The sequence below is a fragment of the Chelonoidis abingdonii genome, chromosome 5 (genome assembly GCF_003597395.2).
Source record: "Chelonoidis abingdonii isolate Lonesome George chromosome 5, CheloAbing_2.0, whole genome shotgun sequence".
Taxonomy (NCBI): Eukaryota; Metazoa; Chordata; order Testudines; family Testudinidae; genus Chelonoidis; species Chelonoidis abingdonii.
This window is the reverse complement of record NC_133773.1, coordinates 139,180,605-139,207,767: the sequence shown is the minus strand read 5'-3', so window position 1 is coordinate 139,207,767 and position 27,163 is coordinate 139,180,605. Positions and strand designations below refer to the sequence as shown.

Below are 27,163 nucleotides of genomic sequence, written 5' to 3'. Positions count from 1 at the left end.
TCTTTGGACCACGGAGAACACCCGCTTCTAGGATGTAATAATTCAGGAATCTATTGTTTGAGTCAGTTCAAATTTTGTAGAAAATTTTACCCTGGGCCCAGACCTAACCTACCAGTTTTAACAATGTAGCTTTTACCGTGGATTTTAAGCAGAGAGGAGCAAAACCAGGCCTACACTGCAAACTCCAGTACAAGACAACCGCTGTTCCACAACCAAGAAACATTCCTCCTTCTGACAGTCAAGGTTTCTGTTGTTCTTTTTCATTAGAGTTTGCAGTGAGAACACAAAGATGCTTAGTCATTTGGAGCGTGTCAGTCAAGCAAAGTTCAGTAGACGCAGAAAATTGAATTCTCAACAAAGCTGCCTACACCACATCAAAGGGCTTTCTGACCTAGATTCATGACAAACAAACAGGGCTAGGATGCCAGGCGGGCTGCTTATACTGCGCTCTGTTTGAAACAGATAGAGTCAGAACGTAATGACAGATCAGCATAGCGGGACCCACCCATTATGGATGATACTCATTAGAAAATTACACTGCAGGGGGATAGATAGCTCAGGGCATTATGAATGAGATTCAGTCTCTTTCCCCTCTCAGTCACTGGTTTGAATCTAGCCCAGGACAGTCATAATCAAAAATGACTTGCCTTCGGGAGCAACTGTCATCTGGGGGTCAGAAACAGGATTGGGTGTCAAAAGACCTGGGTCCTACAGCACTTACTCACTCTTGGGTGGATTGTGGGAAGATGAATGCTAACGAGAGGCTTCCCACTGACACCAACAAGACTACCTGTCAGCAAGGGCTGTGCAATCTAGCCCTTGGTGAGTAGACCACTTTACCTCTTTGCCTCATTTACTCCAGTCTGAGGATAATGAGGCTGATCTGCTTTTGTCAAGCACTTTGAGATCTGTGTATTATTACATTGTATTGTCTGGTTGATGTTCAGTGGCCAAATGAAAGGAGCTTGTAGTCCCAGTTCTATGCCTAGCAGACAGTTATCCACATCACTAGAGTCACTACCAAACTTGTTGGGGGGGCTCAGTGGAGAACCTTAACGGGGCTGTTGAGACTCAAATCACCCTGAGATGTGTCTCTTCAGGTCATGGTGAAGCAGGATGGAAGCTCATGCTGCTTCTGTCTGAGCTGTACATGTTATCAGGATAAACAGAGGACTCCAATCCCCAGTCAGCCTCGCAGCTTCCATCAGCTCTAAATACAATAAAAAACCCCAACACACTAAAAAGCAAGCATTTCAAGACTAGGCCCATCCTGGCCACGTGAGGTGGAGGTTACTGGCTGCAGGTTGTAAAGTCCATGGTTAGAGTATGAACAGGAACAAGAACTTACATCAATAAAGGACGCATTGACATAGTCTGTGTTCTCTTCACCTCTCTTCACTGGAATGATCACTCGATTGAACTCATCTAAAAGAGAAGCCAGACAAGCAGGTTGGCATTCTGGGGATTACTTTTAAAACACAGACATTTGCTACTCAGGGATCAACCTTAAGATGAAAGTTAATGCAGCCCCAAGGATGCCATCAGATTGAGACAACTGAGATGAAGGATGGCTCGGTGAATAGGGAGCTAGCCTGGGACTTGGGAGACGTCCATTCAGTTCCATGCTCCATCCCAGACTCCCAGTGTGACCCTGGATAAGTCAACTTACTTCCTCTGTACTTCAGTTCCCATCTACACATTGGAGATAATAGCATTTTTGTACCTCACAGGTGTGTTGTGTGGCTACATTCATTAAAGATTGTGGGGGGGCTCAGATAATGGATAGTAATGGAGGCCCTTGGGCTCTTGGACAGATAAACCGTGTTAACGACACACTAAAGCAGAGTGAGAAGTGTTTGTGCCTTGGACGAAACTATTTAGGAATAGAGCTGGTCAGAAATTTTCACAGAAAAAAAAGGAATAGTGGTACTCAAATTCTGAAATATGAAAATTTCTCATGAACCAGAAATCTCAAATGTTGACCAGCTCTGTTCCTAAACCATAATGGGAATGGACATTGTCCAACATAGTCTGCTTCTTTTAGCATGAACACAGCAAATATTCATCCACTTGCCATATCAGTTCAAGACAGCACTTTCCCCCCAGTGACTACCGTGGGGTGATTTAGTTGGGGTTGGCCCTGCTTTGAGCAGGGGGTTGGACTAGACGTCCTGAGGTCTCTTCCAAGCCTAATCTTCTACGATCTCCTGGGCAGGCTACTTTGTACTGTGCAGTGAGTCATCTCTTCTAGTCTGCATGCTACTGCCCAGCTTCTCACAAACACCAAGAAGCGTGAGCACATGGCCTGCCACAGAGTGAGCTGGCCCTAACAGCCAGGCTTTGCCCATCTCCCCAGGTGGAGGGAATGAACACAGAGGTCACGTGATCAAAGCAGATGACTCAGAACAAGTTATACAGAAGATGTAAAAGGCAGTGTGAACTCAGTGAGGGAGAGTTTGAAGAGAGACTCAAAGGAGCAGAAGAGCTGCTCTGTACAGTTCCAGGCCCCTTAGCTTCCAGACAAGGGGCCAGGGGGCTGGAGAGTGGGGAGCCAGCCTGCTAGAGCAAAGCCTTGGCAGGGACATGTCTAAGAGCCCTCCACTAAGCGTGTGAGCCAGCTAGGAAGGCTGGGGGAAGTTTTCAACTTTTTTAATAAATCAGACTCCCAAAAGGGGAGAATTATTGAGAAAACATCTGCAGTGTGAAGTTTTCTAAACTGGAGAAGGGGAAACTGAGGCAAGGGCAGGGCCCAAAGCCAGACTGGGTAAGCCCAGCTACAGCCTCAATGCTCAGATGCCTCCACTGGCTCCCCGTTCATTTCAGAATCCACTTCAAAATTACCTCATTTGTTTTCATCTTATGCTGACCACTCTGCTCCCTCCACTCACAATGGTTCCTCCCCATCCCCTTCACAAACTACTGTTGGTGCGAGAGCCACCTCCTCCGCAGTTGCTGATGCCTCTTGTCCGCCCAAAGGACTCACCCTCTATATTTATTCATTTGTCCTCTGAGTGTCTCTTTGCCCTGGGTAGGATGAAAGAAAAACTCACATGGAATTATTTGAAGCACCCTGTTTTTCTTCATGTTTGCCGGCAAGTTGCCTGTTCGCATCTTGTCATTCTGGATTTTGATTGAAGTTAGTTTCTGCATGAGGGACAATAAAATCAACCGACAACTTTCAAATGACCAAAAGAAGCTAAGACCATAACAGTCAAAATGCCCCACACTAGTACACTTGCCCAGGCCCTGTGCCAACCCGAGCCAACTGCCAAGTCTGACTGAACTGCCTCAAGCCAGCAGTTCCCAGCCTCTGGGATACGCACCAGAAGAGGGAGCTCACGCTTTCACCATTGTTATGCTAGGCCATCCCTCCCCTCCTTTAAATAATGAGCCTTGAAGTGGGTCTCTGCATGATGCCACGGCCTGTATCTCATCATATGCAGCTGTGCACACTATATTCTGAAATGGAGCTGAGATACGCCCTCTCTTCTGTATTCTCATGAGACCTGGCTCAATTCCTGGCTCTGCTAAAGATTCCCAACGTGGCCTTGGGCCAGTCACTTCATCTCTGTGTGCCCCAATGACCCATCTGTCAGACAGGGATAGTAACAGCTCCCTGCTGCTGATCTCTACAAGACAGACACTACAGTGATGGGGACCATAAAAGTGGCTAGACAGAGAGAACCCGCTCTACTGTACCCAGTCCCCAGCCCTGCCTCCTCTTATTAAGTCCTGACTGTTGAGCTGGGAACCAGCAGTGGGAAGGCAGGAGCTCATGTCAACAATCAGAGAGCACTTTGGCTTTGAAGGACTCCCTTGTGTCAGGAGTCTCGGGCCACGCTTCTCAGCTGACAGCTGCTTTCCCTGATCTTTGGGCTAGTACTCCCCTACAGAACTCCTCCAAACCCTCAAACCAGCTGGCTTCCAGGTGTCACTTACAGAGAAACTGCACTGGTTACTACAAACACACTCTAATGAAATGTTCCTGCTGGGGAAAGGACCTTGGAACTAAGGGCCCTCTTTTATTAGATATTTAAGGAACAAGCAGATCATCCAGCCTCTTGATGCCAGTGGAGGGCTGTTCCCTCTGCAGGTACTGCCTAGCATTTTGTCGAGTCTGGCTGTCACTCTCCCTGGAGAACCTGCTGGCTCAGGATGGGATTGGATGCAACTTTCATGAGACACCTGTCCTAGTCTCTCTTCACAAGGGCACTGAGCCACCATGGTTTTGGCAAACCCACCTTGAACTCCTCCTCTAGCCCGTTGCTGCTGGTCCCGGGCACTTTGTTGTAGATTTTCTGGAGGTGGGTCTCCAGCGAGGTCACTTCTAGCTCTGTGTCTCCATACAGATAGTGCTCCAGAAGTGCTTGGTATATAAACACATATTGCATCTGAAAGGGAAGGGAGAGGTTACAGAGAGAGATGGCAGCTTCCGTACCATGCTCTGAACCCATTCAGCTCTGTCTTTAGACTGAGCGCACTCTAGGAGAGCATGTGTGGAAAGGGTGGAAGCCCAAAGTCCAGGCACCAACATCAGCACAACTACTGAGCAAACTGGACACATTAAAGTCAATGGGAACTTCCCCCCCCATCTGGGAGAGGATCAAATTCTTATAACATGTTCTCAGTGACCAGCTACAGAGTGGGGCATTGGGCTGGCAGATCAGGAGATGCTCATGGTTGAAGGAAACAGGGTGGGGGAACAAGGGCAGACCTAATTTGCAGGGAACAATGAACAGCGGCTCAGAGAGGAAGCTCCTGGCTGCCTGGAGAGCACTGATGTTCGCACGCAGGCTCAGCTGGAGCAACAGGACTTCCCTTGACCATGGAGAATGGGAAAGGCCACATGCTCTGTTTAAGTGGCTGAGCATGGTTGCTGCTACTGAATGTTCAGAGCTGGACTCCCAAACACTGATGCATCCCAAATCAGAGGCTACTTTTTAGAATATTGGCCTTGCCCTCACTGTGCCTCAGTGTCACTGTCTGTAAAACAGGGATGGTGATACCTGCCTGCAACACAGGCTCAGTTAAGGTTTGCAAAAGGCTTGGGGATCCTTGCATGAAGGGTGCTATATAACAGTGGCATCGAAACTAGTGGGGTGCAGAGGGATGTTTGGGAGGACAAGCAGCAATATCAGGCGGCTTGTGCTGCACCTAGTTCCGCTCCCAGCAGCCTTCACCCCCAGTGATGTGCCTTCCTCTACCCTGAAAACCTGATGGGGGAGGGGCAGGTATTGGCCCTGCCTTAGCAGTGCAGCCTGGCTGTAAGGAAGCAGCAGCCTACTGCTGAGGAAGCCTTGGCTGTGTAGTAATGGGGGGAAGGGAGACACAGGCAGATTCCGTTACTGGTAAAGGGGGCATGACTGGAAAAGTTTGTGCATCACTGCTACAGGGGGCAAAGTGTTATCAGCCATGCTATAGTAATGGGTGGAAGCTGGAAAGTACCATGGTCTGGAGGAATGAATGGAGGTTCTGGGAGTCAGTAGGTCTGCCCCTACCACCTACTTGCTGTGTCTCCTTGGGTAAATCACCTCACCTGTCTGTGCCTCAGTGCCCCTTCTGTAAAATGGAGATGAGACTGACCCACCTCACGGGGGTGAGGGTGGGGGGGCGCAACTGATTAGCGTCTGTCTGCAGTGTTCCGAGTGTGGGAAGTGCTATGTAAGTGCCCAGTGTCGCAGAGTGCCTCTCCAGCCCCTTGGAGTGGACTTACATCGGTTTGTACCATCTGGCAGCGCTGAGCCCGGATCCGGCTCACGAAACCGTACACGTCCACCTTCCTCTCTGCATGCATCATGTCCAGCATGGCATCAATGACGATAAAAGTGCCTGTGCGTCCTACCCCGGCGCTGTAACACCAGAGGAACAAGCAGTCAGTGCAGCCGTCATTGGAGTATGGCCCCTTCCACTGCCCCACGCCTGCTCAGGGAAAGTTAACTGCTGCGCAAAGCACCAGAAAGAGCCAAGAGGCTACAACAACTCATCCTAGACAGCAGGCAGCTCAATCCATTCCAGACAAGAAAAGAAGAGAGCTCGAACTCGCACCCAACTATGGCAGAGGCTGTTCTTGGGTCCAGAGGCTACAGCTAAGACAGACATTTCTAGACTCTAGATTTCTAGACAACCCCACCCCTGGGACTCAGAGTGCATGAGAGCACAGAGCAGGCTACAGTGAACCTTGGAGTCAATACTGACTGGTAGTGTCTTGATGTGCTGCCTGTGGCCGTTGCCTAGCTGTCCTTTGCCTCCCGCTTCCTCCCAGCCTACAGGGCTGGGCCCATGGCAGCCAGTCACGCTGACAGACCAGAGCCCAGCTCTGTCACTCCTCTCTTGAGTGCTGGCCATGCTTTGGGTTCCTGTTCTCAGTGCTCAACTCTCAATGTATCAAGGGGGAGATGAGCCCAAGTGAAGGTCAGGCTTGTGGGAACTTTTCATGTACATGTATGTAGAGTTGGAGAGGCTCAGGGTGGATTCTCACACTAGCTTGAACTCCTGCAGACTCCTTGGAGTTGCAAATTTGAGTCCTGTCAGGGAGCCTGAGGGAGAAACATTAAGTACCATGCACTATAGTGTGTGTGTTTGTGTGCGCGCATTGGGCGGGGGGAGGGATTTGGCATGCAAGAGGCCCAACATCCTCAATCAAATCTTCTCTAGCTCACCCTGTTACGCTGGCTGCCACACTCCTCTCTAGAGGTGACTGCATATCAGTTCTTTTGGGTCCTTATAGTTTGTGAAGGATGAAAGGGGCTACAGGAATGAATGGCATTACAGGCAGAATTTTCTCATGGCCAGAGCAGGGGAATGTGAGTCAGGAGAGCTGGGTCCAACTGCTGGTTCTGCCATTCACTTGCCACCATGACCCTGAGCAAGTCAAGATGCCTGGCTGGCTGGCTCCCACCCTCCCTGGCAGTGCTCTGGAACCAGGGGTGGGCATGCAAATTTGGTGGATATTACCCCACGCAACCTCTGCAGCGTCTTTGTTATTCCAGGTACAGAGAGAGCCTGGAGCTCATTGCTGTGTCTGGGATCCACTCCAGTAAGGGTTAACAGACAAATCTCAAATGCAGGATGCTGGAATGTTATAGCCTGCTGTGATATTACCCCCACGGCTGGGTCCACAGAGCAGCCAAGTGAGCTGTTACTACTACTCCTGCTAGTCATAGGCAATCTTTTTTGGTCACCATGACTCAGGTGAGGCCTGTGGTTTTGGAGGTGAAAGGGCAGGTCTCTAGTCCCAGCTCCCCGTGCATGTGATTTATGTGTGTCTATGGCTGTTGCTTGCACTCATGCAGTGAATCCAGCGTCAGGTAGCCAGGACCCCCTCTGCCTGCCCCTGCCAACCTTCCGCAGGAGACAGGTTTTTCCGGGTAGCCCTCAAGAGCAGTCAGGCAGAGATACATGGAGGAGGAGGAGGGAGGGCTCTCTGGGAGATATGGCCCTGGACTCACCTGCAGTGAACAACAATCGCTCCTGCATACTGGGGGTTACACGTCTTCACCTTCTTCAGGAACTTCAGCATCCCAATAGGGGTGAAGGGGACCCCAAAGTCAGGCCAGCTGGTGAAGTGGAACTGGGTCACCAGGCGCTGAGGCTTTTTGTTTGTGACATCACCTACCTGTGGGGAGATCACATGCCTTGGTTACTGTCAGACACTCAGCTTCATTACCTTCCCCCAGAAACTGAGAGCAGAGAGGGGCTTCCAGTCCAGGGTTCAAGCAGCCCTAAAGTTCAGGGGGGTTGAAGCCTATTTTGGGATTCAGGGTTGGTTCCAAAGGCCTGATGGCTGAAAATCAGGTATTGCATCCTACTAGTGCCCCAAACTCCAAGGAACTGCTTAGCTTTTACCTTAGCATTTCTAAAGTCCTAGGACCAAAGTCTCAGCTACACTGAAGTCCATGGAGGTAGGTCAATCTCTTCTGCGTCTCCTGGTGTTTACTGAGGGAGGGGGCAGAAACTAGATGGGCCCCACAATTCCTCTAAGGCTTTTTGGAACCTGCAATTGTTCTGTAAGGTGGTGCCAGTGGAGACTCCAAACCCAGAAGCCAACGTCTGGGGTGGTCAGGAATCCTGCTGGCTGCTTGGCTACCACCCCAGGAACTTCGCTTTGTGTTTCAACCTGAATCAAACCAGGCCAAAGCTGCTGCATTTCACTCCTACACAACCTGAGGGCAGAGTGACCCAGCATTCTCAGGAGTGGCTCACTTGGAGCGGGACTTGGATTTGTAATTGGGCATGTTTTCAGTGTTTCAATTCCGCTGTAAATGTTTCACAGCTGCCCTGTTAACCTCTGTCCTAATTGTATAAAGGGGAGAGAGGCGCCAAGCACAGAAAGGATGAGCCAATGGTCGATGCACTGGACTGGGACTCAGGAGATCCAAGATCAACTCCCAGCTCTGCCACAGACTGATTGTGTGACACTGGACAAGTTGCCTCAGTTCCTCATAATAGCACTGGCCTGCCCCACTAGGGGATTGTGAGCATACACTCCATTAGTGATCACGAGGTGCTCAGATTCTATGGCAAGTGAGACCACAGAAATAGAGGGGAGAAATAACTGCAGCTTTGAAGTCCATCTCCGCTCCGCTCAAGACGTCTAACAATCAGCTAAGTGCACATGGCCACGTGCTCCGTAACAGAGGGTGAGGGCCCAAGTCCAAAAATACACAAGCAAGTGCATGACTGTAGCAGTATGTGTACACTGGGAAACGGCAGGCACAAGGGGGAATTTAGGCCCTTACTGGCCCATTCGGGCCCGCACTTCCACATGCAACTGTGGTAACTGCATATGCTAACTATTAAAGCAACACTGGCCCATCCTCAGCTGGTGTACATCAGTGTATCTCCAATTACTCCAACAGAGCGATGCAGATTTACACCAGCTGAGGAGGTGGCCTTAAATAACTAAGCTGAGTTAAATGCAAAAAGCTATGGTGAAAATGGAATGAAGATTCTAGTTATTTCACTCGCAAAGCTCAGGGTGCAATTAACACAGGAAGAACTATTTTTTTAAAGTGAATAATTTTTACCATGACTGCATCCTTCAAAGAGGCACACAAACCATTCCAACCTGTGCCCCTAGGGGGCACTGTGAAAGTTTGGGGCTTTGTAGTGAGTCAGACAATCCTCACTATGGGCGTGAACACCTTAATTCTCTCCTGCTTTCTGTGATGGAAAGTAAGTGAACCATGGTACCTGTTGAATGCAGAACTTTCGCACTGTGTAGTCAACCAAGACAGTCACATCCTCCACAGACACCCGGATGTTTCCATAAGTCCAGCAGCCCTGATCTGGCCAGTATTGAGCACATTTGCACTGGAGAGAAATGACACAAAAGCAAGGCAAGGAATTATTTCAGGGAAGTTCTCTGGCCTCTGTTATGCAACAGGTCCGACTAGAGGATCACAGTGGTTCCTTCTGGTCTTGGAATCTATGAAAACCCAGTGTCTAGAGACCCAAGGATGAGCCTGGTAAAAGAACCTGGGAATGGCCATCTTGGATTAGACCAATTCCCCAGGAAGCCCAGCAGTGACACTGCAGTAACACAGTGGGGAACTGGGCCCTATGAGTTTACAGCAGAATTGTAACACAAATAAAACACACTGGATCAGATCCTTAGCTGGTATAAATTGGCTCTACTGAAGTCAATGGAGTTATGCTGTTTTACACCAGCTGAAGATCTGGTCCCCTATCCTGTTCGTGTTGAAGACAAGGGTGAGTTTGGCCAATAGCTTCAATGGGAGCAGTACAGGCTCTGTTTGCTTCCTTGTGTGTGGAGTGCATGTTTGTCACTTCTGTTAAGGGCAGGGGAGCTGTGGAGAAATGTGCAGAAGCTGATGTATCCATTATATCTGCAGACCCCAACACATGGATAACTCACGCTAATGTGCAGCTCTTTGTCCCTCTCTAGTGGCTGGGTCTTATATAAAAGTCTACAAGTTTACTACTGTCTGCAGGCTAATGGATAGGGTCTTTTAGTGCAACCAGTAGAGGCTTATGCTTTTAGATCCAGAAGTCCCATGTTCCATCTCACAGACAGCCCTTCTAGGGGCTTTGTTCCCATGGGCACATACAAGTAAAGTAACCGCTTGCCTAGCTGCCCAGTTTTTATGTGCTTGTCCAGGGTGTGGCAAGCCCAGGAATTCCCCATGCCTCCATTCACCATCACAGCAGGTTAAAGTGTCCATGTGGGTAGTATTCCCTGACATTCACCTCTTTTCTCTCTTTCAGATTAGTCACCATGACGATTGTCGCTGTGTTCTGCTCCCAAATCATTCTCCAGAAATCATTTACTGTTTCTTCTTTTGGTCCTAAAAAGATAAAAACCAAAACACAGGTATTATGTGACGGAAGGGCATGTCATCCAGCCAGTGCCAGATTTTCTCCTAGTAATATCCAGCACGGAGCGGCACGTACAGAGTTGGTAATAGGTTTCAGAGTGGTAGCCGTGTTAGTGAAGTGGGTCTAGCCCACGAAAGCTTATGCCCAAACAGAGTTGGTAATGACTGTGTAGCAATGAAATAGGTTTTCCAATTTTTCCCCACTAAGGGACTGGATACATTTTATGACCAGTAATTACATTTGTAGCAATGCAAGCTAAGATAAATGTGAGGGGGAAACTGAGGCACAGAGGAATAAAATGACTTGCCCAAGGTCACACAGGGCATCTGTGGCAGAGCCAGAAACAGAACCTGGGAGTCCGGATTGCCAGTCCTGTGCTTTAACTGCAAGGTCTTCCTCAAATTTGGTACTCATTAGTAGAGCCCTGTACGGATACAAAATGTATATCCGCATCCAATCTGCGATCCGCCAAAATGGTCTGCGGATGCGGATATCTGCGGCTGTAAAGAGAATATTCGTGGATTTGCAGGGCTCTCACATAAGAGTAATTACTGACTGTCCACAGACAAGCTGCTGAACTGTACCTAAACATCCTGACCCAAACCCCAGGCTATGGCTGGGCAACACACAGCACAGGCATTGCCATCCCTTATGCTGGGCTGGCTGAATGACAGGCCCATCCTCTAATATCACTTAGCTGTAAGACTTCTCCAAGTTACAACAGTTGCCACCAGCCCATGGGGCTGTTACAGCAGGTGGTGATCAGCAGCAAGTAGGAAGCCCCCTATGCCAGTAGCAGGGATAAGGGGTGGTAGGGTAGGGTAGGAGCTGCTACACATTGTACACCACCAGAGCCGCCTCCTTTACTGGCATGTTCCTCCCATGACTTTAAGGCCACAGTCTGCTGGGCATGCACCAGAGTGGTTAGTACCACATACAATGCTGCAAATCCACCAGTGCCTGAGAGGTACAGATCGTGCACAACCCCCGCTCTGGACTGGCTTGTGGGAGACAGGAAAGGTTTGGCAAGATTTGAGAAACTCGCCCACCTGTTACTATCTAACACTCCTCCCCCTGCCAGAAAGGAAAAGTCTCGCCAAAGTGAATGTTGCAACTAAGTTTTTCTCTGTTGATGCACCACATTTTAATGATACACCACTGCCTAATGATGTACAAAAGGAGTGGAGATTAGACCAAATAAGCCTGAAACTGTTTTCACATCAGTAGACTCCTGTGCTTTTATTACGAGATTTGATTGAGTCCAATAGCTTACACCATTTCCAGGAAGGGTTACAGGCCTATATGAATCACAACAGCCTGGCAGTTACACTGGCAGGGACATGAGGTTGTAAGTACCCATGATCCTCGTGCTTCAGGGCACAAGCTGAACACCAGCTAAGGTTAGGAAGGAACTGCCTTGACTTCCTCCCTAACATCCAGTATTGCAGAGATAGGTTTCTGGAGTTCGATGCCTTCCTTTGACACATCCAGAACTGAACTTGTACATGGGCTTACAATCTGACCATACTATGGCATTTCCTACATTTCCATCTCAGACTCCCTGGATTTTGACCAAGATGATGGGTCCAGGGCTGTTGAGCCTCAAGTAAAATTTCACAATTTCATAGATCAGGGAAGAATTACCCCCCATCAGCTTGACACAGTAACCAGAGCAGACTAGAGATTTTACCTTGTGCAGCAATAAACTTGTTTTTTTCTTGGTACCCCTGCAGACACACAAAAAGAGAAAGGAACATCACAATGAAAGAGCAGCCTTCCTCCAAGACAAAGCTGGGTACACGTCAGCCTCCCTCTCTCTCTGGAGCACTGCGCCCTGGGTTCATATCAGCAAACATACAAGGATTCCCTTCACTGTGCGTTTTGAGACCACACAACATCGCTCTCTCAACTCTGCTGACCCTGGCAACTTGGTAGCATCCATACAAGAGGAACCTCGTATTAGTGCTGCAGAGTGACCTGTTAATCTTAGCTCTCAGAGTTGAAGGAAATCTTTCCCCATTAGCAGCAATCACAATGCAGTTTCAATTGGATATAGTGTTCTTCATTTGCTTCTCGTTCAGCTGTAAGCTGTTAAAAAGCAGTTGCTGTGTTGCACCCCAGAGATAGCTTCAGTCCCATGGTGGGTGACTTGATCCATTATTTATAATGCAGCAACTTTCATCTTGAAGGATCCTACAGCATTTTACAAACTCTCTCTACCCTAATCTAATCTCTCCTAAAATTGCAAAATAAATTGAGAATCCTTTGGGATGACAAGTAGTATTACAAACATCATACATTATTCCACCTGTAGATGGTGCTTGGCTTTATATGTGGAATGGGTCAGCAGCTGGAAGTGCTGTGTTATAGCAGCCTGTGGCTGGGTGTGCTTCTAGTGGAAAGTGTAGAGAAAGGCTTTTGGAATCCCTCACCCCAGGCCTAAGCAGACGTGCAAGAATGCAGTACAGCAGAGTGTAAGGGAGACCAAGAATCACGACTTGTTGCCAAGTGGTTAATAAACTGAGCTGACATTCACTTACTCCACTGCTGACCTGCCCACTCTTCCCAACCACCAGTCTAATTCCCAAACCCATCAGCATGGGCCCAGCAGGCTCTGGTCAGAGAAACAGTGCCCGAGCCAGGCAAGGACCATGACCAGAGGATCCCCTCCCTGAAGGAAGCACAGTCTGGCCTTGTTTGATCTGCAGAGTCATTGAATTTGCCCATCAAAGGTCCTGAAGTAAGGAATTTCCCCCAAAGCACAGGGATAGTGATGTGTGATAACCTTACTGGTGAGCTCAGGCACCAGTCTGAGCACCACTCAGCGCCCACACAAGTCAGCAGACACCCTGCAGGCTCCTGGCTAGAGCGTTTAAAGGATTCTTTGCTTTTCTTGTTGATGCCAATTTGTATTTTGGAGAGTATAAAACGGATTTCATTCCTGGCTCACCTTGCTTTTCTTTTGGTGCATTAATACTCCTTTTAAAATACGTGGAGTACATACTGCTTCTCTTAATAGTTATTATTGCTACTATTAATTATCTGTATTACGTTAGCAACAATAGATCCCAAATGATTTGGGGCTCTGTTGTGCTAGGTGCTGTACATATACATTGTAAAACAATCACTTCCCTGAAATATCTACCATCTAAACAGACAAACACTGGGAGAAAATAAAGTATTGTTAGCCCAATTATACAGACGGGAAACTGAGGCACAGATTAAGTGACTTGCCCAAAGTCACACAGGAAGTCAGTGGCAGAGGGCAATTGAACCCAAATTTCCTGAGTCCCAGGCCAGTGTTCTACACACAAGATCACCTCTCTTCTCTCCAGTAACACTCATTTGTGCAATGATTACGCTTTACTGTTTATTTAAAAGGGAAACTGAGCTCTGGGAGTAACTCTATAGACAGGACTTTGGATTAACCGCTCACTCAATGACCTGTCACAGAAAGGGACACATTTCATGCATCAAAATAGATCTCTGTTGAGGAAATGGCACTGCAAACTCAACCTAACATCTGAAAATCAAACTGTTTTTTCTATTCATTTCACTAGCAAAAGCCATGATCTCCTCATCCCTTCTGAGTCAACAGCAAAACTCCCATTGACTCTAATGGGAGCAGAGCAGGCCCAAAGGTGCTGTAAGCAGAATTCAGCAGGCCAATCCTGCAAGTCCTTTGGCTGCATGGCTCCCACTGGCTACAGAGGGAGCTCTGACCATGGAGGGATTGCAGGACTGGGTCCTCAGTAATTTATAGATTTTAAATGCCAGATGGAACCATGAGATCATCTAGTCTGACTTCCTGTATAACACAGTCCAGAGAACTACACTCATTTATTTACCTCTGCACTGAGCCCAGTAATTGGTGCTTGACTAAATCGTGTCTTTCAGAAACGCATCCAGTCTTGATTTGAAGACATCAAAAGAAGGAGAATCCACCACTTCCCTGGGGAATTTGTTCCAATGGTTTATCACCTTCACTTAACATTTGTCTTTCAACCAGGGATGACCACAAAGCCCCTTCCAAACATGAAAGCTAAGCTCTACAACATCCCAGTAAGTTAGGTGTTATTGATGGGGAAACAAAGGCACAGAGAGACATGACCAAGGTCACACAGCACATCAGTGGCAGAGCAAGGAACAGTGGTGTTGGCTCTCAGCCCTTGCTCTAAGACCACATTCCCTTTGTGGATCTATGAGGCAGAACAGAACACAGCGCCCTCTTCCACAGGTGTATTGACACTACAGCATTGACAACAGCATAACAACTCTTGGCCAGTGAACTAAGCAGACATGAGTCAGAGGAAGAGAGAGAGGCAGTACCAAGGGGCCATCTCAGCAGTCCCTTTGCTGACCATAGCCACACTCCACATAAGGCACACGCCTAATGGCTAGCCTCATTCCATGTGAAACAGGGCATCACAGGACCAGGCTCCATTCAAACCAATCAGTAACAAAGTCCATGCAGGAACTTACATTAATGAAGGAGGCGTTAATGTAATCAGAATCCGGGACACCTTCAATGGGAGTCAGATGAACCCTGGAATGATCATCTGGAGAAAAATCAAAAAAGATGGTTACTCACCTTTGTAACTGTTGTTCTTCAAGATGTGTTGCTCATATCCATTCCAAGTAGCTGTGCGCGCGCTGCGTGCACGTTCGTCGGAAGAATTTCCCCCTAGCAACACCCGGTGGGTCGGCAGGCGCCCCCTGGCGTGGCGCCGTTGCGGCACCACATATATACCCCTGCCGACCCGCCCGCTCCTCAGTTCCTTCTTGCCGGCTACTCCGACAAGTGAGAAGGAGGCGGGTGTGGAATGGATATGAGCACACATCTCGAAGACAACAGTTACAAATGGGAGTAACCGTCTTTTCTTCTTCGAGTGGTTTGCTCATATCCATTCCAGAAGTGAATCCCACTTACCTAGGCGGTGGGTCGGGTTGGGCACTGCCGAAATGCAAACAGCCAAGCCCAGACTGCGTCGTCCTGATTGTTTACCAAGGTGTAATGGGCAGAGAAGGTGCACCGAAGACCACTAGCTGCACAGCTATTACTCATGGATCAGCACACAGCTAGAAAGGCAATCGATGAGGCTGACCCTGGTGGAATGTGCAGTCATTGACTGGAGAGCGTGAGCTAAATCATGGCATGCTCGAATGCACCGTGACCCAAGACGATATCTCTGAGATGAGACGGGTGACCTTTCATCCTGTCTGCCACGGCGACAAAAAGTTGGGGCGTCTTCGCGAAAGGTCTGGTGCGGTCAATGTAGAATGCTAGTGCTCTATGTACGTCAGCGAGTGTAATTGCTGCTCTCTACGGCATGCGTGAGAGTTAGGAAGAAGACCGGGAGGAATGTGCCTTGGTTGAGGTGAAAGGATGAAACCACCTTGGAAGAGAAGGCCGGATCACGGCACAGCTGCACCTTGTCCTGTGGAATATGTGTAAGGTGGATCCACCATGAGAGCGCGAAGCTCCGAAAACTCTCCTTTAGTTATGTAATGGCTACAAAGAACGCAACCTTCCATAAGTACAGGAGAGAGCAGTTGCCAAGGCCGAACGGAGGAGCCATTAGTCTCGACAGAACCAAATTGAGATCCCAGAAGGGGGGGCAGCGGACTCTAGGATAAAGGCGCTCCAGCCCTTGAGGAACCTCGGACCATATCAGGTGAGAGAAAACAGAGGAAGTTCCCTCTCCGGAATGAACGTCGAAATGGCAGCCAGTGTACGCGCAAGGATGAGAGTGCGAGGCCCTGCTGCTTGAGTACCAGAGGTATTCCAATATTACATGGATGGAGCCTGTGCAGGTGTCGCATTCTGTGCTGACACCAGAACAAGAGAACCTCTTCCACTTGGCCATGTAGTAGCTCTAGTGGAGGTTTCCTGCTACCCAGGAGGACTCGCTGCATGGTGATGGACAGCGCAGCTCCGAGCGACTCAACCACTCAGGAGCCACGCCGTCAGGGAGGGATTGCAGTCGGGATGGACAAGTCTGCCTGGTCCTGGGAATCAAGGTCCTGATGGAGAAGGCAGAGGCGGGGCTGGCTACTGGAAGGTCCAGCAACGTGGTTGTACCAGTGTTGGCCAGAGCCACGCTGGGCGATCAAAATCACTCGAGCCCTTCCCGCGAAGCTCACCAGGACCTTGTGCACTACGGAAAGGTGGGAAGGCGTACAGCAGGTGGGTCGACCAAGAGACGAGGAAGGCGTCCGAGATCGAGCCCGGGCGAGACGCGAAAAGAGGAGCAAACCTGGGACGCTTCCGTTGCTGCGGGAGCAAGAGGTCGATGTGGGAAAGCCCCACTTCTGGAAAGAGAATGGAGCCTACATCCAGTCGAGTGACATCGTGAGGCTAGAAATGCTGCTGAGGCGTCCGCTAAACTGTGTTCTGGACCCCTGGGAGGAAGGAAGCCACCCAGATTCATGGAGTGGCATACAGATTCCCATAAACCTGAATCGCCCTGACAAAGGGGAAGAGAGCCAGGTCCCTCCTAGCTTGTTCTATATATGCATCGCGGTGGTCATTGTCGCCGTGCAGCACCTAAAACACAACGGTCCTTGCAGGTGGTGAAGGAAGAAGGCCTGACCAGGCGAGGCGAGCACTATCACGTATGCTCATCGGGAATGCTTATAATGCAAGATAGTTCCTTGGCGGACCAAAGACCTTTGTGTCCGTGAGACCCTTCATTAGCCACCCAGCCCAGAAGATGAGCGTCCGTTGTCAGTGACATGGACGGTTGCCCTGGTGGAATGGCATTGCCGCACACATCAGGAGGGGTTTTGCCACCAAGCGGAGGGAGATGTAAGACGCTGCGTGGATGTGAATGACAATGTCCACTGTCTCTGCAGGGCGTTAAACGAGGCTAGCCAGATTTGAAGGGGCGAGGCGGAGCTTGCGTGCTTGTGACAAAAGTGCAGCCGCCATGTGACCGAGAAGGCTGAGACAGACCCGGGCCGAGGTCGTCGGAATGCTGTAGGCTCTCTATGGCGGTGACTTGCCTGGAAACCGGCTCAGGGGGAGCCGAAGCTGATTGCGAGCTCGGAGTCCAGGACAGCCCAATGAAATTCTATCCTCTGAGTGGGCAGAGGAATGGACTTGTTCGGAGATTGATCAATGAGGCCCCAAACACCGAACAGCTCATGACGACGGACTACTGTGCGGCGACCTGGGCTCGGTGTCCCCGAACAGCCAGTCTCCAGTAAGAAGAGCATATGCGCCGACGACGGAGGAAAAGCGGCCACCACTGCCATACATTTTGTGAAAACAGTGGGCAGTGGAAAGGCCGAGAGGAAGGACTGTGACTTGGAAGTGCGATCTGCACCCATAAAGACGCAGGTAGCTCTGTGTGGGGGTTAAATCGAGACATGAAGTAGCGTCTTCATGTCGAGAGCCAGCGAACCAGTCCCGGATCCAGGACGGGATAATAGTCCCCAAGGAAACCATGCGGAAACTTCAACTTCTTTAAAGACAATTGAGCCGCCGTAGGTCAGGAGGGTCGAAGCCTCCTTTCAACTTGGGATTAAAAAATAAGGAGTCAAACCCCCCTGCCCTGATTCTGAGGTACCTCCTCTATGGCTTGATTTCGAAGAAGCGTGCGGATCCTCTTGCCAGAGGAGATGCTCGTAAAGAGGGTCCCTGAAAGAGGCCGGGGAGGAGTGGGGTGAAATAAACCTGCGAGATGGTAACCAAACTCCACTGTGCGTAGGACCCAACGATCGAATTAGTCGGACCCACGGCAGGGAAAGAAGAAAGACGGTGGAAAACTTGTTAGGAGTCCAGGGAGAGGACTGGTGCTCTGCTCTCGACGCACTTCAAAAGATCTTGCTTGGTCCCGGCGATGGTTTGGCGAACATTATTCTGCCCCCCCTTTAGTAGAACCGAACGGCGTCTCCGGTTCACCCTGGGCCACGCTTCGACTTAAAGTCCTGTCGGAGGGCGTGGTGGCGGGTAAGGGCATTGAGGTTGAGGCCCGATAAGACCGCCGTGGGTCTGCGGAGTGTGCATCCTGAGGAAACGCAATTTAACACGGTTTGTCCTTGAGGCTTGGAGCCTAGGTCCGTTTTCAGAGAAAAGAACCCTGACCTTCAACAAATGGGAAGGTCTTGAATGTGTGTTGCAGTTCGGGAGGTAGGCCGGCGAACCTGCAACCAAGTATTCTCATATTGTGACTCCTGATCAACAGTCCTAGCCGCCGAATCCGCAGTATCGAGGGAGGCCTGTAAGGAGGTCCAGGAGACTCTTTTCCCCCTCGAGCAGGCTCTGGAACTCTGACGGGAGTCCAGCGGGGACAGTTCTGGATTTGGCCATGGGATTCAGGTATTAAAGTTTGTATCTAACTAGAGCGGCCCTGCTGATTAGCGACGCGCAACTGTAGGACCCACTGCATGAGTATACCTTGCGTCCCCAGTAGATCCATTACGTTTAAGCCATCCCGCCGATTTGTGGGCGGGGGCTTGTGGCCATGGCGCTCCCTCTCGTTCACAACTGCACGACCAGAGAGCATGGAGGGGATGGTGTAAAGGTATTCGTACCCTTTAGATGGTACCATATACTTCCTCTCCACGCCTCTGGCCGTTGGGGGGATGGACGCCGGAGATTGCCAGATCGAGTCCGCTTTAGCCTGGATGGAGCGGATAAACGGCAGGGCTACACGCGTCGGGGCATCAGAAGATAGAATGTCCATGACCGGGTCCTCCACCTCAGGAACCTCCTCCACCTGGAGGTTGATGCACAGCGCGACACGGAGGAGCAAGTCCTGGTGGGCACGAAGGTCGATGGGGGGCGGACCCGAGGTTGATGTACCCGCTACCGCTTCATCCAGCGAGGAGGAGGACGAGAAAGCCGGGACCAGTGGCTCATGCTCTGACTCCTGTTCCAGAGGGGGGGTCAGCTTCCGCTGCGCCCTCGGGGTCCTGGGTTACCGCTGAAACGTCGTCATCTGCTGGGGGAGGACGATTGATGGTGGCCTCTGGTACCCGACGGACTGAAGCCGCTGACCGCGACGTTGTCGTGGGATCGCCCTGGGCCTACCACCAAGCCCAGGGCGTCCAGAAGGACCACTGCGTTGGTTGTTCCAATCCCTGGGATTCAGGGAGGGCACGGGCGTGGGGGTCCAAATCCCCATACAGAGCGCTGTCTGGGCGGGACGAACCCGAGGGGTGTCTCGATGGCCAGGGCGGAGCAGATAGTCTGTGCGGTGGGTACCGGACGTCACGCCGTGCCGGAGAGCGGTACCGGGAGTCATACCAGTGCTGAGATTGGGACCAGGACCTTCTACCAGCGCGGTGCCAGGAGGTCGACCGGGACCGAGAGTAACGACGGTGGGATCGACTCCGCCGGGAACGGTGCCGGGAGCCAGACCGCCTTGATGAGTATCGGTCCGGAGAACGCGACCTGGACTGGTGCCGCGAGTACGACCGGTGCCGAGAGGGGGATCGGTACCGGGACTGCGAGTGGCGTCTGGATGCTGATCAGCGGTACGAGTGGGAGCGGTGCCGGGACCTTGACCGCGAACGGTGCCTGTCCGTCGCCTTGGTGGACGTTGGCCTGATCATTGTCGGCTTTCCCGCTGAAGAAAGGACCTGCACCGGCGGTGCCGGGGGTTGAGGCAGAGTAGGCTCTGTGAGTGCAATCAGTTCCCTCGCCATTGCAAAAGTCTCCAGCGTGGTGGGAACAGAGAGCTCAACCGAGGCATGCGCCGGGGAGCTGTCTTGCACCGGACTCGACGGCTCTTGCCTGGCCGGAGTCGACGGTGCGGGAATCACCGGTGCTGCGGCGGCTGGCGGTGCCAGACGGCTCGGTCTTCCATGCTCAGACTGCGGTGCCGAAGATGCAGCCGCAGGAGCCTTTGGCTTCTTTGCCTTCGGGGACAGGGAGCGGTGCCGGGTTGACTTCTGCGCCGGAGACTGTTGGTGCCGAGGTGTTTTGGCGGTACCGGCTGTCTCCGGTGCCGATGGAGCATTTCTGGCCGGTGCGGACTGCGGTGCACTCGGTGCCGAAGCTTCAGAGGTCAGGGCCGCCTCCATCAGGAGCTGCTTCAAGCGAGAGTCCCGCTCCTTTTTAGTCCGTGGTTTGAAGGACTTACAAATACGGCACTTGTCCGTAAGGTGGGATTCCCCCAAGCACTTCAGGCAGCGATCATGGGGGACTCCTGTAGGCATCGGCCGGCGACAGGCCGAGCACTGTGTGAAACCGGGAGAGCCAGGCATGAGCCCGGGCCCCGGGAGGGTGAGGAGGATTGAACCTCAATCCTCTATCTATATACAGTAACTATGCCAACTACTACTAACTACTAACAATTAACAGTCTACAAACTAGAACTATGAACTTAGAAAGACAAAAAATGGGTGAAGAGCTAGGGAAGCGGAGGTCAGCTAAGCCGCACTCCACTGTTCCAATGACCGACACGGGTGGTAAGAAGGAACTGAGGAGCAGGCGGGTCGGCAGGGGTATATATGCGGTGCCGCAACGGCGCCGCGCCACGCCAGGGGGCGCCTGCCAACCCACCGGGTGTTGCTAGGGGAAAATTCTTCCGACGAACGTGCACGCAGCGCGCGCACACCTACCAAGCACTCGAAGAAGAACTATGCATTAAAAACTAAATAGAGGTTAATGAACTTCTATATCCAGAGGAAGCTGATTATCTGATTGGTATTTCAGGTAGAGGAAGCCTTTGGCCGGATAGGTTCCGAGGGTTCACTTCACGGCATTTGTAGAAAGCTTTATGCACTGAAATCATCATGTGCTTAAGCCTACAGATGTGATAAATTCTGCAGAGCGTCTAAACTCAAAAGGGTTCCACGCCCAGTGCTCATCCAACCCTTGACCATGCAAATACATTGTTTCTCTCCAGTTACATTCAGGCAACTAAGAGTTCTTGGCCTCCTGTCAAGTTTAATTTTCTATCTTTCCATCTTCCCACCACGACCTGTGCAACTGCATATGATGTACACCTATATCTTTCCAGGCTATAACTTGACCAGTTTAGCATGTGTTAAAATGCAGGTGGTCTTGTCTACACTAGACTTTGCAAATGTGTTAGATCGGGGTAGGCAACCTATGGCATGTGTGCTGAAGGCGGCACACAAGCTGATTTGCAGTGGCACTCACACTGCCCAGGTCCTGGCCACCGGTCCGGGGGGCTCTGCATTTTAATTTAATTTTAAATGAAGCTTCTAAACATTTTGAAAACCTTATTTTACTTTACATACACATAGTTTAGTTATATTAAAACTTATACAAGAGACCTTCAAAAATGTTTTTAAAATGTTTACCTGCACGCGAAACCTTAATTGATGTGAATAAATGAGATCGGCAGACGCCTTCTAAAAGGTTTGCCGACCGTGTTAGCTAAGAAGTTGCAAACATCACACTTTTAAATCCTGTCTAGACAAGCTTAGGAGGTGAAAGAGGAGTTCACCTCCAGGGCCCATTCAATTTTGCCATAGTGTTGTATACAACAGCCATGGATTACCCATCCAACAGAAAGTGGCCTAATCTTTTCCGCTTGGGCTAACAGCTGCAGGGAGTGTTTTTACTATGTGTTAACTGGACCTAGATCGGACAAAGAGCCTGCACAGTTCGGTGGGAATCTCTCCTGTTGCTTTAACTTTAACCCTCTTGTATGTGTTTCCTGTACTTAGCAATCTTCCACTTCAGCAGGCCTGTTTACACTCCCCACTTCCATCCGTAACAGCCATACCAAAATGGGAGAAACAGGCCAACAACAGAAGTGTAACGCAAACTGGCTTACACCACCCCCACAAGCCTCAATGGAGCTGCACTGAGGCACACTACAGGCAGAATGTCACATAATTGTTCTTCTCTTTGTTTTCCTCTTGGAGGCAGTTCACATGTGGCCTGGATGGGCATGCTGGGAGAGCTGAAAGGCAGAAGGAAATGAGATTTCTTTATACTTCACCTGTACGCAGGGGTTCGGAAGAGCATGTCATTTTGTAACAAACACAAACCAACAGCAATTCTGTTACAGTGATGAGCCCTGGTGTATCTCAGGGTCTTTCATGCAAGATCTCAAAGGTGGGGTAAGTCAGTAGCCTCTCATTTGGGGGAGAATGAAGGCACAGAGGTTACATGATTTATCTAGATGACGCAAAGAAATGACCTGGAAGGTAGGATAGGACCCAGGAGCTCCAAATCACTACGACCCTTGCTCTAGCTCTAGGCAAACACTGCTCCCTCCAAACAGATCACTGTCAAAGGGAAGATGCTGAAGGATCATTTCCTGTCTCCTTCAGAGATGCGCTAGCATCAGGAGAAAGCGTGGGAGGAGTACATAGAGCAAAGGGACAGCACCAGCTCTTTGTAAAGGGATCATGGGGAAAAGCCAGGCTCAACTTGGCAACTCTACTTGTTGAGTCCTACATGATTACAGTGGGAGGCGCTTGAAAGATGCAAGGGGAAGCTCCCCCGCCCCCCCCCCCATCCTCCACCATCTCCCCATCCCTTCTCCCAAAGCCAGAAGGCACAGATGAGCTACTAGGGTTTCATAGTTTCAATAATGCTCAGTGCCTTTTCTGAAGTGCTTTAGGATCTGTAGATGCCCTATTGCTACTGCAGCATGGCAGGACAGCACATCTCTGCTAGCACTATTCGCAGAGGCAATTCATTTCTGAACACAGACCTCTCAAGATGGGAAATGGTTAATGAAAAATGAGCCTGTCTAGATGGAGGGGAAGGTCATGGACTAGAGGCTCAGATAACTGTTTACAGGCCTCCTCGCAGGGAGCAAATTTCACCTAATATGAAATAAGGTGCCATATTATCCAGAAACACAAGGTGGCAGCAACTCCTCCTCCAACACAAACCAGACCATCCCATCAGCACATCTGAGACAGGGTAGGTGCAGCTCAGCTCTTTTCCTGTTACCGCAGGATGACAGAACCCAAATGCCACCAGTGCTACAGCAGCCTGAATTAGGGCTTGGAGCTGGCCAGTCAGCCCCATATCCCATTAGTCACCCCCACCCCATATCAGATGGGTGGAACATTCTATGGTACCATGAGCCAATTCTGGGCACAGAGGCTATGGGCTTTTCTTCTTTAAAAAACAGTCAAGTGAATTGAGGGTTGATTCAAAGATAGCAGCCTGAGAGCCCTGGAAAGTAAAATCCTCTCTCCACGGAGCACAAACAGCAACTGAACAAGTTTCCCCACTCTGCCTTGCCAATTCACCCCAGCCGGGACCTGGCAGACCCCTTCCCAGGGGATTCATTCTCCACAACCTATGCAGTCCTGGGCCTCTCTGGCAAGATGGCCAATTGGAGCTAAACGTGATAGTGCTGTGATGCAGCCCCATCTCCAGGAGGGACTGAACTGAGACCTATCGAGTTGTTTCAGGAAAGCCACCAAATAGGCGGCAGAGGGTGACAACTTTCAATCACAGTAGATCAGATATGATCACAATGTGATTTCGTCCACAACTGGGAGAAGTAGCAGGTATTTAAGATTGAGGGGAGGAAGAGTGGGGTTTCTCAGCATTGGTGGTCTTATGTAGCTTACTAGCTCAGTGTCTTCCTCTACTGGCTGGTGCTACGTGTCTTCCTCTACTGGCTGTCCACACAACAGGATAAGAACCTACTGTTGCTACCAACTCAAGAGTTATTCCTTTAGCTTAAGAGATAGAGGCCTGTGCTTTGGGGACAGAAGTCCGGGGTGCAATTCACATTTCATCAGAAATGATCTGAAAGAAGTTTACTGACTACATTAACACTCAATTACTGAAATGCAGCCACTTCTGTGGTGCAAGGCAGCAACCAACTGTCCTAACAGCAGCTGGGAGAGGGGAAATGTTTGTCTAAGGCGCAAGGCATTCTCGTGGGTTTGTCTAACAGTAAGGTATTGTAATTCTACAGCCAAGGCCCTGTGTATCCTGAGGAAAACTGGACCTAAATTCTGCAATTCAGTGCTGAAAATTTTGCAGCAGTTCTCGAAGATTTTCTTTGTTAACCATGACAATGGAGAATCCATTCAGTACAGCAGCTCCTAAGCACTTTATTTGATACTTAATTCAGTTATTTTACTTTGCCCCCTACATTATTAATTTTCAGTGTGCCAAAGATTTTTTTATTGCAAAGTTTAACTGCATCAGCGGTGCTGTCAGGGAAAGCTGTAGGTTTTGCCACTGCACAGGGGACAGCTGAGTGAAGTCACTTTGGGAGACATGGGAGACAATTTGGGATTGTGAGAAGCCCAATACCTGGATATGTCAGCAAAAATGACTGGTGTTGAAAGTGGTAGCAGTGCTGACGTTTCAATTGTCACCATCAGGTTTCTGAGTTAACACTGCATTGAAATAACTGGGATAGTTTCTTTCTCATTTACAGCTCCTGTTTTTGGCAGTCTGTAGACTCTAGACACTGCATTGTTTTAACATCCATGTCATGTTTTTTTTAAGTTTTCTTTGCAGCCATAAAGACTAGAAAAACTAAGCTTACATTTCAGAGCCCAGTTCCACAGTGATGGAACCACAGCATACACAGGGTCTTGTCTATAGCACCTTCTATTTGAGATTAAGAACATAAGAATGGCCACACTGGGTCACACCAATGGTCCATCTAGCCCAGTATCCTGTCTTCCGACAGTGACCAATGCCAGGTGCCCCAGAGGGAATGAACAGAACAGGACAATTATCTAGTGATCCATCCCCTGTTGTCCATTCCCAGCTTCTGGCAATCAGCCTCTAAATATTCTCTAAACATTAGCAAATTAAGCCTCATACACTTGTGTGAGGTACACGGGGGTGGGGTTCTTATCTCTGATTTGAAGGTGAATACACAGACACACAGAGCTGAAGGGACTTGTCCAAGGTCACTCAGAGTCTGGGGCAGAGTTGGGAACAGACTCTAGATCTACTCACTCCCAGTCCCACGGTCTAATCACAAGACAAGGCTTTCACTCTGTTAACGCTCTACTGGCCCAAATAATATGGAATTCCACTTGTGACACTCCAGGTCCAGCTCTTCTGAAGCTGGACACCTGTTACTGGAAACAGAGACCTATTCATTATCTTGTCTTATCAGCACAATTACACTTCTTCATTCATGTAATCATCCCATCATGGCTAACACTGAACACTGCTGCAAATGGTACAGAGAAGGAGGAACCCCCAATGAAAATACAATTGTCATCACTTCCTGGGTTTAAATAAATAACGCAGAAACTTATTTTAATAAAGGAAACAGGAAGATGCAGGGGAAGAGGGAGTGAAGGAATCTGGAGGGGGCCCAAGCAGCAGGTCAAGTTGGGGAAAGCTGGCAGCCCCGCTGATCCAGCGCAGCTGGGTGTGTGGACGACAGTCACATAAACAGGGTATTCTTTCAAACACAGAGAGAGGGACGTCCTCTTCACTGTTTCTGACCCATGTTGCCCAGCCAGAAATGTATCAACCTATTCAATTGTTCTGTAAAAAACTGGTTGGTGTTTGTGCACCACTGTCCCCTACTGGATAAGATCAGACTGCCCCACTGTAGGTCATAGGCCCCATACCTCCAACAGCTACCCTTTTAGCTCAAGCAGTTGGGGCCTGTACGGAAGAGACAGGAGGATGAGAATTCTATCCTTGTAACTGTGAAGTTCTGGGTGGCCTTGGCATGCAGCATAGCCAAGTTCCTAACAGGCGATAGATTGGTTACAATATGGTAACCACATTTAACATTGCTTGATTTGCAGAGCTACAGAGAAACTGTCTTGATTAGCTTGAGAGGTGAACGACAGTCTAGACTGGTTTGGCTCAATCTGCTAAGGTAAGTACCTCTACCTGGTAAACAAAACATCCCTTTCATCGTTCCACCCATTGCAATCCCCCGGCATGACTGAACCGCATTCAGAAGATAGGGATTAACAAACACTCACATTGAATTCTTCCCGGAAGAGCTTATTGTCGTCTGCCATTCGCCGGTTAATCTCCTCTTCCAATTTATCCACAGGCAGTGGCGGGTACTTCCTGTTGGTGCTGGGAGATCTGGCAAGGAGCGGCATGCTCTGAGGCTCTGCAATATCACACAGACTATTACAACGGTGTTCATTTCTCCACTGACATCATCCTGGCAAAGCTGAGCAAACAGATTATGTTTGGTAAATTTTGGCATTAGGTTTGGTAAATTTTCAGGACAACTTTGCATCTCTGACAGAATGATTATTATCCTTTGCTCCTTCTACAACAGAGGTGGGCAAACTACAGCCCGTGGACCACATCCAGCCCACGGGACTGTGATGCCCAGCCCCTGAGCTCCCAGGCAGGGAGGCTAGCCCCTGGCCCCGCAGCATGCTGCCAGCACCCTGGCCCACCGCTACTGCCAGGCAACGTGGCTGGCTCCGGCCAGGCAGCCGGGCTGCGAGCTCCTGCTACTCTGAGCATCATGGAAAGGGGGTAGGGGTTGGATAAGGGGCGGAGGTTCTGGGGGTGGTGGTCAGGGGACATGGAGGATTGGATAGGTGTGGGAATCTGGGGGAGGGGGAGCTATTAGGAGGCGGGGGTGTGGATAGGCGGCTAGGCAGTCAGGGGATGGAGGTGTGGATTGGGGGGTGTGGTCCTGGGGGCAGTTAGGGGCGGGGGTGAGGATAGGGGTCAGGGCAGTCAGGAGACAGGGAGGAGGGGGAGTTGGATAGGGGGGAAGTTAGGGACGGGTGGATAGGACTGGATAGGGGGTGGGGTCCCGGGGGTCCCAGGAAGGGGCGGTCAGGGGACAAGGAGCAGGGGGGTTGGATAGGCATGAGAGTCCTGGAGAGGCCTGTCTGGGGGTGGGGGTGTGGATAGGGGTTGGGGCAGTCAGGGGACAGGGAGCAAGGGGGGCTGGATGGG

General features: G+C 50.1%; 1 protein-coding gene and 1 long non-coding RNA gene across 2 annotated transcripts in view; one reads left to right on the top strand and one right to left on the bottom strand.

Annotated features, from left to right (window-relative positions):
• The window catches only part of PTPRA (protein tyrosine phosphatase receptor type A), a 267,066-nt gene that overhangs the window by 17,132 nt on the left and 222,771 nt on the right, over positions 1-27,163 (bottom strand). Inside the window, 11 exon segments of the mRNA XM_075066663.1 lie at positions 1,349-1,425; positions 3,051-3,144; positions 4,242-4,391; positions 5,714-5,849; positions 7,449-7,615; positions 9,193-9,312; positions 10,210-10,307; positions 12,029-12,065; positions 14,821-14,897; positions 22,137-22,226; positions 26,211-26,351. Coding sequence (XP_074922764.1) covers positions 1,349-1,425; positions 3,051-3,144; positions 4,242-4,391; positions 5,714-5,849; positions 7,449-7,615; positions 9,193-9,312; positions 10,210-10,307; positions 12,029-12,065; positions 14,821-14,897; positions 22,137-22,226; positions 26,211-26,351 — 1,187 coding nt within the window.
• LOC142046908 (uncharacterized) lies at positions 432-13,285 on the top strand. The gene is made up of 3 exons (XR_012656007.1): positions 432-822; positions 12,072-12,478; positions 12,802-13,285. It is a non-coding gene; the product is annotated as an uncharacterized LOC142046908 (long non-coding RNA).